The sequence below is a fragment of the Pseudophryne corroboree genome, chromosome 3, assembly GCF_028390025.1.
Source record: "Pseudophryne corroboree isolate aPseCor3 chromosome 3, aPseCor3.hap2, whole genome shotgun sequence".
Taxonomy (NCBI): domain Eukaryota; kingdom Metazoa; phylum Chordata; class Amphibia; order Anura; family Myobatrachidae; genus Pseudophryne; species Pseudophryne corroboree.
Genome location: NC_086446.1, coordinates 424514680 through 424527710, shown reverse-complemented (window position 1 = coordinate 424527710; position 13031 = coordinate 424514680). Strand labels below are relative to the sequence as shown.

Below are 13031 nucleotides of genomic sequence, written 5' to 3'. Positions count from 1 at the left end.
TGTGCATGTGCAGGTCTCCGGAAACATGGCCGGACACAAATTAGGCTACTGCGCATGCGCGGCGGCCATTTTGGCTGTGATTTCCGGCACGATCACATCTCCCGGCGCTGGACTCCGGAAAGGTAAGTATTAAAATGGGTGCAATGGGGCCTGTGTGCACCGCACCCATTGCACCCATTATAGAAATGCCAATGCCCCTCTCTTTACCACTCGCTGTGCCACCCGGTCGCTGCATCCTGGGCGAGTGCACTGGTGCACTACCCTTACTACAACCCTGCATGAACCTCTTACCTTCTTTTATTATTCAGACATTGGGTCATGGGGGTAATTCAGAGTTGATCGCAGCAGCAAATTTGTTAGCAGTTGGGCAAAACCATGGGCGTAATTCTGAGTTGATCGCAGCAGCAAGTTTGTTAGCAATTGGGCAAAACCATGTGCACTGCAGGGGGAGCAGATATAACATTTGCAGAGAGAGTTAGATTTGGGTGGGTTATTTTGTTTCTGTGCAGGGTAAATACTGGCTGCTTTATTTTTACACTGCAAGTTAGATTTCAGTTTGAACACACCCCACCCAAATCTAACTCTCTCTGCACATGTTATATCTGTCCCCCCTGCAGTGCAAATGGTTTTGCCCAACTGCTAACAAATTTGCTGCTGCAATCAACTCAGAATTAAGCCCCATGTTCACTGCAGGTGGGGCAGATATAGCAATTGCAGAGAGAGTTACTGTAGATTTGGGTGGTTTATTTTGTTTCTGTACAGGGTAAATAATGGCTACTTTTCTTTTACACTGCAATTTAGATTGCAGATTGAACACACCCCACCCAAATCTAACTCTCTCTGCACATGTTATATCTGCCCCCCCCCCCTGCAGTGCACATGGTTTTGCCCAACTGCTAACAAATTTGCTGCTGCGATCAACTCTGAATTAGGCCCCATGTATCTATCACTTACTTCTGATACACAAACAGGGTATGTAGCCCCTCTCTTACCTACACCTATTACACAGACATCACTACATATAGCTCTCACATATTCTAATATCCAGATACCAAGATATGAACCTCACATCCTTCTTATACAGCAACATCAGGGCAAGTACATCTTACAGTACCTCATTAATGCACACACATATCTATGATCCCTTTCTAGACCGTTTGCCTCCCAATATCTAAAAAAATGTTACTCTCATTTCTTGCAGAAGAAATGATTCCATGAACCTGCGCTTGCTAGAACATAGACAACAAGATTTGTATCTCTCATCATTAATAAACAGGCACAAGGGGCTTACACTTTCTCTGTGCCGAACTCACAAACACGCCTTAGATTAGGTCTGTAAATCTGACTGTCTCCACTGGTGGAGCAAACAATTATTATAAGTCTCTTGGTCCCAACCACAGCAGAGATAAGCTTGTGTATCACACATATCCGTTAGAGTGAAGGGTTTTCTAAATGCTGAGAAATCCCCTTTCCCAAGGCCCTAATAGACGCTGCTGCATCACTGCAGTCTTATTAAGACACTGAATCTTGTGTCATGAGACTGAAACACAGAAATAATGAGAGCGCACGCTTTATAGAGGATTTCATGAGAGATTACTTCTTTTAGGGTTAACTCTTCCTGCCGATAGCTGTAGTCGAGGACCAGATGCTATGTCATATCTACATTAAGAGAATAAATGTATTCTGCCAGTAATTGTTTTATCTTCTCCCCTACCCACAGATATATGGTAAGAATGAAAAATTGCAAACAGCCAGTAATGGTCATTTACGAAGCTGCAAAAGGAGGACCGCATGGTGTTGTGTACCTCCTTGACCACAGAGCACATCATGTGCGCTCCCACATTTTACCACCATGCTCTGTATGACTATTTGTATCATTGAGGCTCGAGGTGGAAATGTACGTTTTCCACTTTCTGTCCTAAGGTACTGCTTAATCAAACCTTATCTAGTATTATTATTTATTTTTGGGCTAAAAGTAATCAATGGGCCCATGCTAACTGGGAATATCCTCCTAAATGCTCAGCATAAATAGCTTGCTGTCTAATAGAACATATTGAGTCGCATGCAACGCTGATATTCACGTAGTTGCGTGATTTTTTTTTACAAATGTGTAAAAATTCCTGATAACTCATACCGTGTATGCGTTACACTGGGTGTGCACACAAAGACGTTGGTGTGATCAAGGGGGTAATTCAGACCTGATCGCTGGTCTGCTAATTTTGCTGTCCTGCAATCAGATAGTTGTCGCCTCCAGGGGAAGTGTAAATTCGCTGTGCAAGTGTGCGATCACATGCGTACGCCAAGCTGCGAAAATCCGGTGTGTGCAGCCTCTGTGCAACCCAGGACTTACTCCTCCAGTGTATTGAGAACAGGCTGATCGGGGCCGGAGCGGACGTCGGACACCCTTCCTGAAAACGCTTGGACACGCCTACGTTTTTCCGAACATTCCCAGGAAATGGTCAGTTGCCATCCACAAACGTCTTCCTCCTGTCAATCACCTTGCGAACACCCATGCAAACGGATTTTTCACACCAGCCCGTCGCTAACCGGCGATGCCCGTTGGCGTTGTCCAATGCACGTGTGCATTGCGGTGCATATGCATGCGCAGTTAGTGCCTGATCGCCCGCTTTGCGAAAACGCACAGCAGCGATCATATCTGAATTACCCCCCAAGACGCATGGTATAAAAAATGGTGTGGAAAAGTGATGAGAGTTCCTGTGAGGTGTCTAGAAATGCATGCGAAAATAGTCCATTTATAGGATGTATTATGGGCATGTTAGTGAAAGTGGCTGCATACATAGATGCACAGCTGCAGACACAGGAGGCCATGGTGAGATGAAGAAATGACAGCAGCTGTTTCAATGGTGCAACTGATGGTGTCAATGAAGGATGCACCAATTGGTATTGCTGCTCATACAAAGAGTCAAAAAGTGGGCATCTCAGTCCTTGCACAGATGCATGGATGTACACAAGGAAAGAACTTTGTTGCGGCATTGCATCAAGCAGGGCTGTAACGGGGGGGGGGGCACTAGGGAGGCACATGACCCAGACGGCGGGTTTGAGGGGGAACTTTGGACAGTGCAAGGACAGTGCCAAGAGATAGAGCAGCACATGGCGTGTGTGCGAGAGATCCAGGTACTTGTCCCAGACTGACATAAGTAGGGGCCCCGCGCAGAGCCGGCCTTAGGCATAGGCAAACTAGGCAATTGCCTAGGGCATCTGGTATGCCTAGGGGCACAAGCAGCTTCTGCTGATTAAAATGATATGCGGCATGCCTATATTCTGTGTGTAGCATTTTGTATGCAGATACAGTCGCACAGTATATAGGCATGCCGCATATCATTTTAATCAGCGGAAGCTGCTTGTGCATCCTTGCCACATAGCAATGCAAATATGCATTTTCATAAAAAACAGGCACCCGACGTTAGCAAAGCTGCCACATGATTCACGCCAGGAACTATATGTGTCATTATGTGTATAAGGGCAGTAATAATGTGTAACATATGTGTAAGGGGCACTATGTGTGTCATTATGTGTATAAGGGCACTAATAATGTGCGGCATATGTGTAAGGGACATTATGTTTATCATTATGTGTATAAATGCATTACCAATGTGTGGCATGTGTATAAGGTGCTCTACTGTGTGGCGTAACGTATAGAAAGGGCACTACTGTGTGGTCTAATGTGAATAAAGAGCAATATAGTGTGGTGTAATATGTATAATGAGAATAAAGAGCAATATGGTGTGGTGTAATGTGAATAAGGAGCAATTCAGTATGATGTTATGTGAATGAGGGGCACTACTGTGAGGAGTTACGTATATTAGGTAAAGTGGTACTACTGTGTGATGTAATGTGAATAAGGGACACTACCGTATGATAAATTGTGAATAAAGTTGCACTACTGTGAGGCATAAGTTGAATTGGGGGTACTATTGTGTGGCCTCGCCCCTTGCCAGCAAAAACACATACCTTTTTGGCCTGGTGCTGGGAAAGGGGTGCAGGGTCAGAGGCGGAACTAGCGGTGGTGCTAGGGGCACCAGCCAAAATCTTGCCTAGGGCATCATATTGGTTAGGGCCGGCTCTGGGCCCGCGCTGACCATATGGAGTCTTCTGATGGAGTAGTTGAGAGAAGGAAGCTGCGCTGCTGCCGCTAGCTGTGTCTGTCAGTGGCGGCAATGAGTGATCAGCAGCGTGGAGAGAGTGACAGTTGGCACCAGTGAGGAGTGAACTGTTTACCTGCTAATGGCTTCACTGTTGCTCAGATCTCCTAAGTGTCCATTGCCTGACAGCCGCGATCACCGAATTGGAGAGTTTGCTTCGAGTGAAGGAAGGCTAACTCTCTGCCATACAGCCCGGCCCCCCAAATGGCTGCCATGGAGCTTGTGGAGGGGGTGACCGGTAGGAGAGCAAGGATGAAGCCCAGAGGAAGCTGGCTGCTGTTTTCTTGCATCATGTACGCAAGAAATGGCTTCTTCACCAACCTCCGGCCCTCTGAGCCCTTCCTCACCCCATAGCTGCTGGGGCTGGACAATAATCTCACCGAGAGACAGGTGGGCACATCGTACCTATGCAGTAATACCAATAGTAACAGCATGGCCCACACAATGCTATAGATGCTAGTTGCAGCAACTGTAAGGGAAAATCTTAAGTAAGGTACAATGATCAGCAGGTAACCCCATAAGTTCACTATAAAACACAGACATTCACACAGCCTGAATATTACAAGCACATCCTGGGAATCAACTGCTAACTTTAAGCGCTGACAATAATACAGAATTTACAGAATTTACAAATGAAAGAGTATTTGCTTCAGATGACAACCCCTTAACCCTCATGAGGCCACACCAAGCAGCTACTAGTGACAATTGGATTACACATAATTTTCAGAGTTGCTACTGAGAAAGTGATTGCGATGGGGTCGGGGTGGGGTGGCTTGGGAGGGGTGTATAGATTTGTTCTCTTGTTGCAGAGACAGGGGTGGGAGGGGGCGCCAGATCCAGACCCAGACCCACTCACATAACTTTCAATGCTTGCCTATCCAATTAAATCCTCTCTGTACAGTCCACATAACCTCATTTTGTCTTCCAACATTGCTAATCTGGTGGACATATGCAACAGGTAGCATCTATCCTTGTGTATCAATGCCTATTTCCCCATAGATTGTAAGCTTGCGAGCAGGGCCTTCCTACCTCTATGTCTGTCTGTTTTTGCCCAGTTTTGTTCTATAACTGTAAAGTGCAACGGAATATGCTGCGCTAAATAAGAAACTGCTAATAAATAAAATAATGACTGTTTTGCACCGGGTGACATATGTACATATGGGGCAGTCAATCAGAAATAGGTGATTAAAAAGTAATTAATATTAACTGTCTTTTGCAGCACCATAAATGAACCTTAATGATGTACTGACTGCTGATGGGGGGATGTCCCTCCAGAAATTCTGCCAACCTATAAAAGTTACGTCAGTCTGTATTTGGTACTCTTCCTTGTCATTTCGTGCCTGCCCTTAATATACTTTGTAATGAGAAGAGAAGTAAGATAGCACAAAGCAGGATTTATATTAGTAAGAGACATGACATCATGACATTCAGTAGGGAATGAAAAATGAGTAGAGAAATGTGTGTAATATTTGTAGAGGGAGAGTACAAGGACGAAAGAGGAGCTTGGAGGAGATATGTAATGGAAATACGTGAAAGTAAGACTAAACAAATCCAGTTTGAGAATTTTTTTTACCAGTTTTTATCATTTGTATGAAATCATCTGGAAAATCTATTTTGAGCAGCGATCAAAGGTTGCAGCGGATATCTTAAAAATCAGCAGATTTGGAGCAATTAGTAAACGGATAATTCTTAAAATAACTATACAATAAAAATGTTTATCTGCCAAGAGAAGGTTCTGTGCAATAAAGAGATCTTTCCATGATTTATTGCAAGAGAATAGAATTGTCACACAGGCTGGTGTAGATATAGTAGTAGCACGTCGGTGTGATGAATAAGATATATATTGATAAAGATAAAAAGGTAATAAAATGGATACCGTGCATTAGGGTGGCAATGGCAGAGAATGAGTTTGTAAGAAAAGTGGGAGCCAGAGAGTGGAAATGGAGAACAAAGAGATTCAAGTACAAAATGAATAAAGGAAAAGAGACACAATAGGGGTATAATGTAGTTTCTCATACTGCATGGGTGAGCCAGAACACGAACTTCATCCACAGCAATGTATCCAGAGTGATCCTTAACAGAGACGGCTTCAAATATAATCTGCAAAAGGGAAACACAGTTGGAAATCTTCACATTTCTGTATAATGTTTGTATAAGATTGCTCATTAACATTTCTTTAAAAGTGTATACACCTTTCACCTACGCACAGTAGAGGCATTCTTTTTGTGGTCTGAAACAATATTCATGAGAATACATTATTAAGTCATTATGTGCCACTGACATCACTACAGCTTGAGGCAATGGTTATTATTGAATGAATAATCTGCATATTCATCAGTATTGCCTCAGTGCAGCATATGTAAGTGACAAGCAAATATATGACAATGACAATATGTATTACTATGACTGTACGAGTACAGTGGCATTACCTGCCTTCATATTTAATTACTTTAAAAAAAATCTCTTTGTTTTCATTGAGATACAAAAGGATACAGAAAATGCCAGTACACAAGAATGTGCAATTATGGTTCAATATATCTAAAAATAGTCCATTGTAAGCAGCGAACATAAATGAGTAATGAGCCTTAAATGAAGGATAACAGTAGCACAATAGCATCAGTGGCATGTTGGGATTGAGAGGATATATATGTGTAATTAGACAGAGCACACTGGAATATAAAGGGAAGGGGGGCAGTGAAGCTAACTTTGATGGTTGGACCAGGCAAGATCTGTTGGGGTGATTATTGGGGGGTGGGGGGTTAGGGGTTACTGAAGGTCTATTGAAGTGAATACCTCAGAAAGGCAAGATGCTTTACATTAATTTATGGTAAAACAGCTTTAGCCAATACCTTAAATTGTAGCAAAAAAATCTGAGAGCCTTGGGAAGGGGGTCACGGGGTGGATCTGTGGTGTAATCACATTAATAATGGGTGCAGTGTGTGCAGTGCACATGGACCCTCTCGGTCCAGGGAAGCCCACACCCTGCACCCATTATTTATAATACTTACCCAGCAGAGTCCAGCGGTGGAGCACATCATACACAGTAGAAAAATCACTGGGAAAATGACCGCCGTGCAATCTTCCTGGAGATCTGCGCTTGTGCTGTAGACTCTGGGACAGCGCTAGGGTCCTTAGTGTCCAGAGCTAAGTGCTGAAGGAGGGGACCCATATGGAGCCTGCACACGGGCCTCCTCCTCTCTAGAAATGCCTCTGTCTGTATTGTATGGGTACATTAACGGGATGCACAGCAGTCACTTGCCAGATTTTGCTTATAAATAGACACAATTATGGACCTTCATTACTTCTCTAGTAGTTGTCCACTAAGGGGTATATTTACTAAAGTGCATATTTTTAGAAGTGGAGATGTCACCCACAGCAACCAATCAGATTCTACTTATTTATCTAGCACCTTCTAGAAATGAATAGCTAAAATCTGATTGGTTGCTATTGCCAACATCTCCACTACTAAAACCCCTCACTGTAGTGAATATACCCCTTAGTATCTGGCAGAGTTCAAAATAATGACATGTATTCTTTATTCTGCTGTGGCTGCATGAAATGTAAGACTCAGAGTCGCACGTAAACGAGAAGGCAGTCTCATATCTGCAAGTTATTGAAATGGCCTACAAACTCCTTCCCTTGTGTACATCACTTTAGGTACATGTGTATGCTGTAATGCCAATTGGTTCATCCTTATTCAGTACGTCACCATTGGTTGCACCATCATAACTTGCACAAGCCCTATGGTAGGTGCAGTTTCTCCATGGCCTCCTATGCTTGTGACTGTGCATCTGGAAACGCAGCCACTTGAAATGAAATGCCCTCAATACACCCATAATACACCCACTGAACAGACCATGTTTTACATGCACTACTAACCAACTCCCAGTCACCGCCCAGGAATGCCTATCTCTTCCCAGCCACCTTTCTGATATGGCCTGTCCTGATCACATTAGCACCTGTGTATACTCTGTATAATGCATGCCCCGTACAGCAGCACCTGTGTGTGTACACTCTGTATAATGCATGCCCCATACAGCAGCACCTGTGTGCGTACACTCTGAGTAATGCATGCCCCGTACAGCAGCACCTGTGTGTGTACACTCTGTATAATGCATGCCCCATACAGCAGCACCTGTGTGTGTACACTCTGAGTAATGCATGCCCAGTACAGCAGCACCAATGTGTGTACACTCTACGTAAACAATGTGTTGTGGAGATTACAAAAACTTCCATGCATGCGCAGCTGCAAATAATCGTTCAACTACATCAGGGGTGGGGAACCTTTTTTCTACCGAGGGCCATTTGGATATTTATAAAATCCTTCGGGGGCCATACAAAAATTTTCAACTTAAAAAATGACCCTGCCCCCCAGTAGGTCTGCCCCTTAGAGTTACTGTGTGTGCGCGCCGGAGGCGCGCACGTGCCAAAAAAATGGGTGTGGCCAGTTAAAATGGGACGTGATACACATATGCCCCCAATAGTGCGGTGCCAGATCCACAATTGCCCCCACAGTGCCAGGTATACAAATACCCCCCACAGTGCCAGGTATACAAATGCCCCTCACAGTGCCAGGTATACAAATGCCCCTCACAGTGCCAGGTATACAAATGCCCCCCACAGTGCCAGGTATACAAATACCCCCCACAGTGCCAGGTATACAGCCCCCACAGTGCCAGGTATACAGATTCCCCCACAGTGCCAGGTATACAAATGCCCCCCACAGTGCCAGGTATACAAATATCCCCCACAGTGCCAGGTATACAGCCCCCACAGTGCCAGGTATACAGATTCCCCCACAGTGCCAGGTATACAAATGCCCCCCACAGTGCCAGGTATACAGCCCCCACAGTGCCAGGTATACAAATACCCCCCACAGTGCCAGGTATACAGCCCCCACAGTGCCAGGTATACAAATGCCCTCCCCTCTCCCCTCCGTGCTGCTTACCGTGGACGCGACGGAGGAGAGCGAGGCTGTCGGGTGAAAGCGGCGGCGTGTAGTACTTCAAATCAGCCGCCGGTTCGAGAGCCAATCAGAGCTCGCGGACCGGCAGCCGCGGCTCCTGATTGGCTGCCGGTCCGCGAGCTCTGATTGGCTCACGGACCGGCGGCTGGTTTGAAGTACTACACGCCGCTGGTCCCATTCTACAGCCGCGCTCTCCTCCGTCTCCCTGCTCTGACAGCTGAGACACGCTGCCGCCCGACTGAGCGGCAGCGTGTCTCACTGACACAACCTGGTGGGCCGGACCAAACGGCTTCGCGGGCCGTATATGGCCCGCGGGCCGGAGGTTCCCCACCCCTGAACTACATGAACACTAGTTCATGCTGCGCTCGCCACAGGTTCTATTACCACTCTATGGGAATAGCCCCTGTTAGCCAGGATTCCGGCTGTCGGCATTGTCAGTGGTCAGGATTCCGGCGTTGGTATCCTCCTGACTGCCGGCAATGTAACCGCATCATACTTGTACACATTGGTCTGAGCTTGAAACACATATACAAAAGCTGGGATGTCACTTCACACGTCAATGTAACATGTTGGAGAATATAGCTACATTTTTACTGTGCTCTGTGCTTTACTACTTTCTGCTGTGTTTTTATCAAGCATTTGACCTATGGAAAGCTTCTACTTATTCTAGTGACTATGGGGGACATGTACTAAGCGGTGATAAAAGTGGAGAAGTGAGCCAGTGGAGAAGTGACCCATGGCAACCAATCAGCAGAGCAGTGGATTGGTTGCCATGGGCAACTTCTCCACTGGCTCACTTCTCCGCTTTTATCACTGCTTACTACATGTCCCCCTTAGATCTAGACTGTTTTGACATTTTTAAAATTAATTTGTGTGGCAGAAGCTGATGACAGCGGCCAATACAGGAATCTACATATCGTGTGGAAGTTCAGCTGTCATTGTACTTGTGTTTTCTCTATCGTCCTAGTGGATGCTGGGGTTCCTGAAAGGACCATGGGGAATAGCGGCTCCGCAGGAGACAGGGCACAAAAAGTAAAGCTTTAGGATCAGGTGGTGTGCACTGGCTCCTCCCCCTATGACCCTCCTCCAAGCCTCAGTTAGATTTTTGTGCCCGGCCGAGAAGGGTGCAATCTAGGTGGCTCTCCTAAAGAGCTGCTTAGAAAAGTTTAGCTTAGGTTTTTTATTTTACAGTGAGTCCTGCTGGCAACAGGATCACTGCAACGAGGGACTTAGGGGAGAAGAAGTGAACTCACCTGCGTGCAGGATGGATTGGCTTCTTTGGCTACTGGACATTAGCTCCAGAGGGACGATCACAGGTACAGCCTGGATGGTCACCGGAGCCTCGCCGCCGGCCCCCTTGCAGATGCTGAAACAAGAAGAAGGTCCAGAATCGGCGGCATGAAGACTCCTCAGTCTTCTTAAGGTAGCGCACAGCACTGCAGCTGTGCGCCATTTCCTCTCAGCACACTTCACACGGCAGTCACTGAGGGTGCAGGGCGCTGGGAGGGGGGCGCCCTGGGAGGCAATGAAAACCTATTTTTGGCTAAAAATACCTCACATATAGCCTCCGGGGGCTATATGGAGATATTTAACCCCTGCCAGAATCCGTTAAGAGCGGGAGACGAGGCCGCCGAAAAAGGGGCGGGGCCTATCTCCTCAGCACACAGCGCCATTTTCCCTCACAGAAAGGCTGGAGGGAAGGCTCCCAGGCTCTCCCCTGCACTGCACTACAGAAACAGGGTTAAAACAGAGAGGGGGGGCACTAATTTGGCGTTAGAAATATATAAAAAAGATGCTATAAGGGAAAACACTTATATAAGGTTGTCCCTATATAATTATAGCGTTTTTGGTGTGTGCTGGCAAACTCTCCCTCTGTCTCTCCAAAGGGCTAGTAGGTCCTGTCCTCTATCAGAGCATTCCCTGTGTGTGTGCTGTGTGTCGGTACGTGTGTGTCGACATGTATGAGGACGATGTTGGTGAGGAGGCGGAGAAATTGCCTGTAATGGTGATGTCACTCTCTAGGGAGTCGACACCGGAATGGATGGCTTATTTAGGGAATTACGTGATAATGTCAACACGCGGCAAGGTCGGTTGACGACATGAGACGGCCGACAAACAATTAGTACCGGTCCAGACGTCTCAAAAAACCCGTCAGGGGTTTTAAAACGCCCGTTTACTTTAGTCGGTCGACACAGACACAGACAGGGACACTGAATCCAGTGTCGACGGTGAATAAACAAACGTATTCCTTATTAGGGCCACACGTTAAGGGCAATGAAGGAGGTGTTACATATTTCTGATACTACAAGTACCACAAAAGAGGGTATTATGTGGGATGTGAAAAAACTACCGTAGTTTTTCCTGAATCAGATAAATTAAATGAAGTGTGTGATGATGCGTGGGTTCCCCCCGATAGAAAATATGGGCGGTATACCCTTTCCCGCCAGAAGTTAGGGCGCGTTGGGAAACACCCCTTAGGGTGGATAAGGCGCTCACACGCTTATCAGAACAAGTGGCGGTACCGTCTATAGATAGGGCGGTCCTCAAGGAGCCAGCTGACAGGAGGCTGGAAAATATCATAAAAAGTATATACACACATACTGGTGTTATACTGCGACCAGCGATCGCCTCAGCCTGGATGTGCAGAGCTGGGGTGGCTTGGTCGGATACCCTGACTAAAAATATTGATACCCTTGACAGGGACAGTATTTTATTGACTATAGAGCATTTAAAGGATGCATTTCTATATATGCGAGATGCACAGAGGGATATTTGCACTCTGGCATCAAGAGTAAGTGCGATGTCCATATCTGCCAGAAGATGTTTATGGACACGACAGTGGTCAGGTGATGCAGATTCCAAACGGCACAAAGGTGTATTGCCGTATAAAGGAAGAGGAGTTATTTGGGGTCGGTCCATCGGACCTGGTGGCCACGGCAACTGCTGGAAAATCCACCGTTTTTACCCTAAGTCACATCTCTGCAGAAAAAGACACCGTCTTTTCAGCTTCAGTCCTTTCGTCCCTATAAGAGTCATATCTGCCCAGGGATAGAGGAAAGGGAAGAAGACTGCAGCAGGCAGCCCATTCCCAGGAACAGAAGCGTTCCACCGCTTCTGACAAGCTCTCAGCAGGACGCTGAGACCGTACAGGACCCCTGGATCCTACAAGTAGTATCCCAGGGGTACAGATTGGAATGTCGAGACGTTTCCCCTGCGCAGGCTCCTGAAGTCTGCTTTACCAAGGTCTCCCTCCGACAAGGAGGCAGTATGGGAAACAATTCACGAGCTGTATTCCCAGCAGGTGATAATTAAATTACCCCTCCTACAACAAGAAAAGGGGTATTATTCCACACTATATTGTGGTACTGAAGCCAGAAGGCTAGGTGAGACCTATTCTAAATCTAAAAAAATTTGAACACTTACAAAGGTTCAAATCAAGATGGAGTCACTCAGAGCAGTGATAACGAACCGGGAAGAAGGGGACTATATGGTGTCCCGAGACATCAGGGATGCTTACCTCCATGTCCCAAATTTGCCCTTATCACTAAGGGTACCTCAGGTTCGTGGTACAGAACTGTCACTATCAGTTTCAGACGCTGCTGTTTGGATTGTCCACGGCACCCCGGGTCTTTACCAAGGTAATGGCCGAAATGATGGTTCTTCTTCGAAGAAAAGGCGTCTTAATTATCCCTTACTTGGACGATCTCCTGATAAGGGCAAAGTCCAGGGAACAGTTGGAGGTCGGAGTAGCACTATCTCGGATACTGTTACAACAGCAGGGGTGGATTCTAAATATTCCAAATTCGCAGCTGATCCCGACAACAAGTCTCCTGTGCTTAGGGATGATTCTGGACACAGTCCAGAAAAAGGTGTTTCTCCCGGAAGAGAAAGCCAGGGAGTTA

The 13031-nt window shown here is 46.2% G+C and overlaps 1 protein-coding gene and 1 long non-coding RNA gene across 13 annotated transcripts in view; one reads left to right on the top strand and one right to left on the bottom strand.

Annotated features, from left to right (window-relative positions):
• The window catches only part of PTPRT (protein tyrosine phosphatase receptor type T), a 458515-nt gene that overhangs the window by 189957 nt on the left and 255527 nt on the right, over positions 1-13031 (bottom strand). For 10 of the 12 annotated variants that reach the window (XM_063960280.1, XM_063960277.1, XM_063960271.1 and 7 more), the window contains exon 4: positions 6182-6263. In XM_063960280.1, the coding sequence (XP_063816350.1) occupies positions 6182-6263 (82 nt within the window). Of the gene's footprint in view, positions 1-3972; positions 4200-4239; positions 4373-6181; positions 6264-13031 lie in introns of those variants that run through there. The other 2 variants (XM_063960283.1, XM_063960282.1) reach the window with 2 other exon arrangements.
• LOC135055813 (uncharacterized) overlaps positions 1-13031 on the top strand; it is an 80540-nt gene that overhangs the window by 29064 nt on the left and 38445 nt on the right. The window lies entirely within an intron of this gene.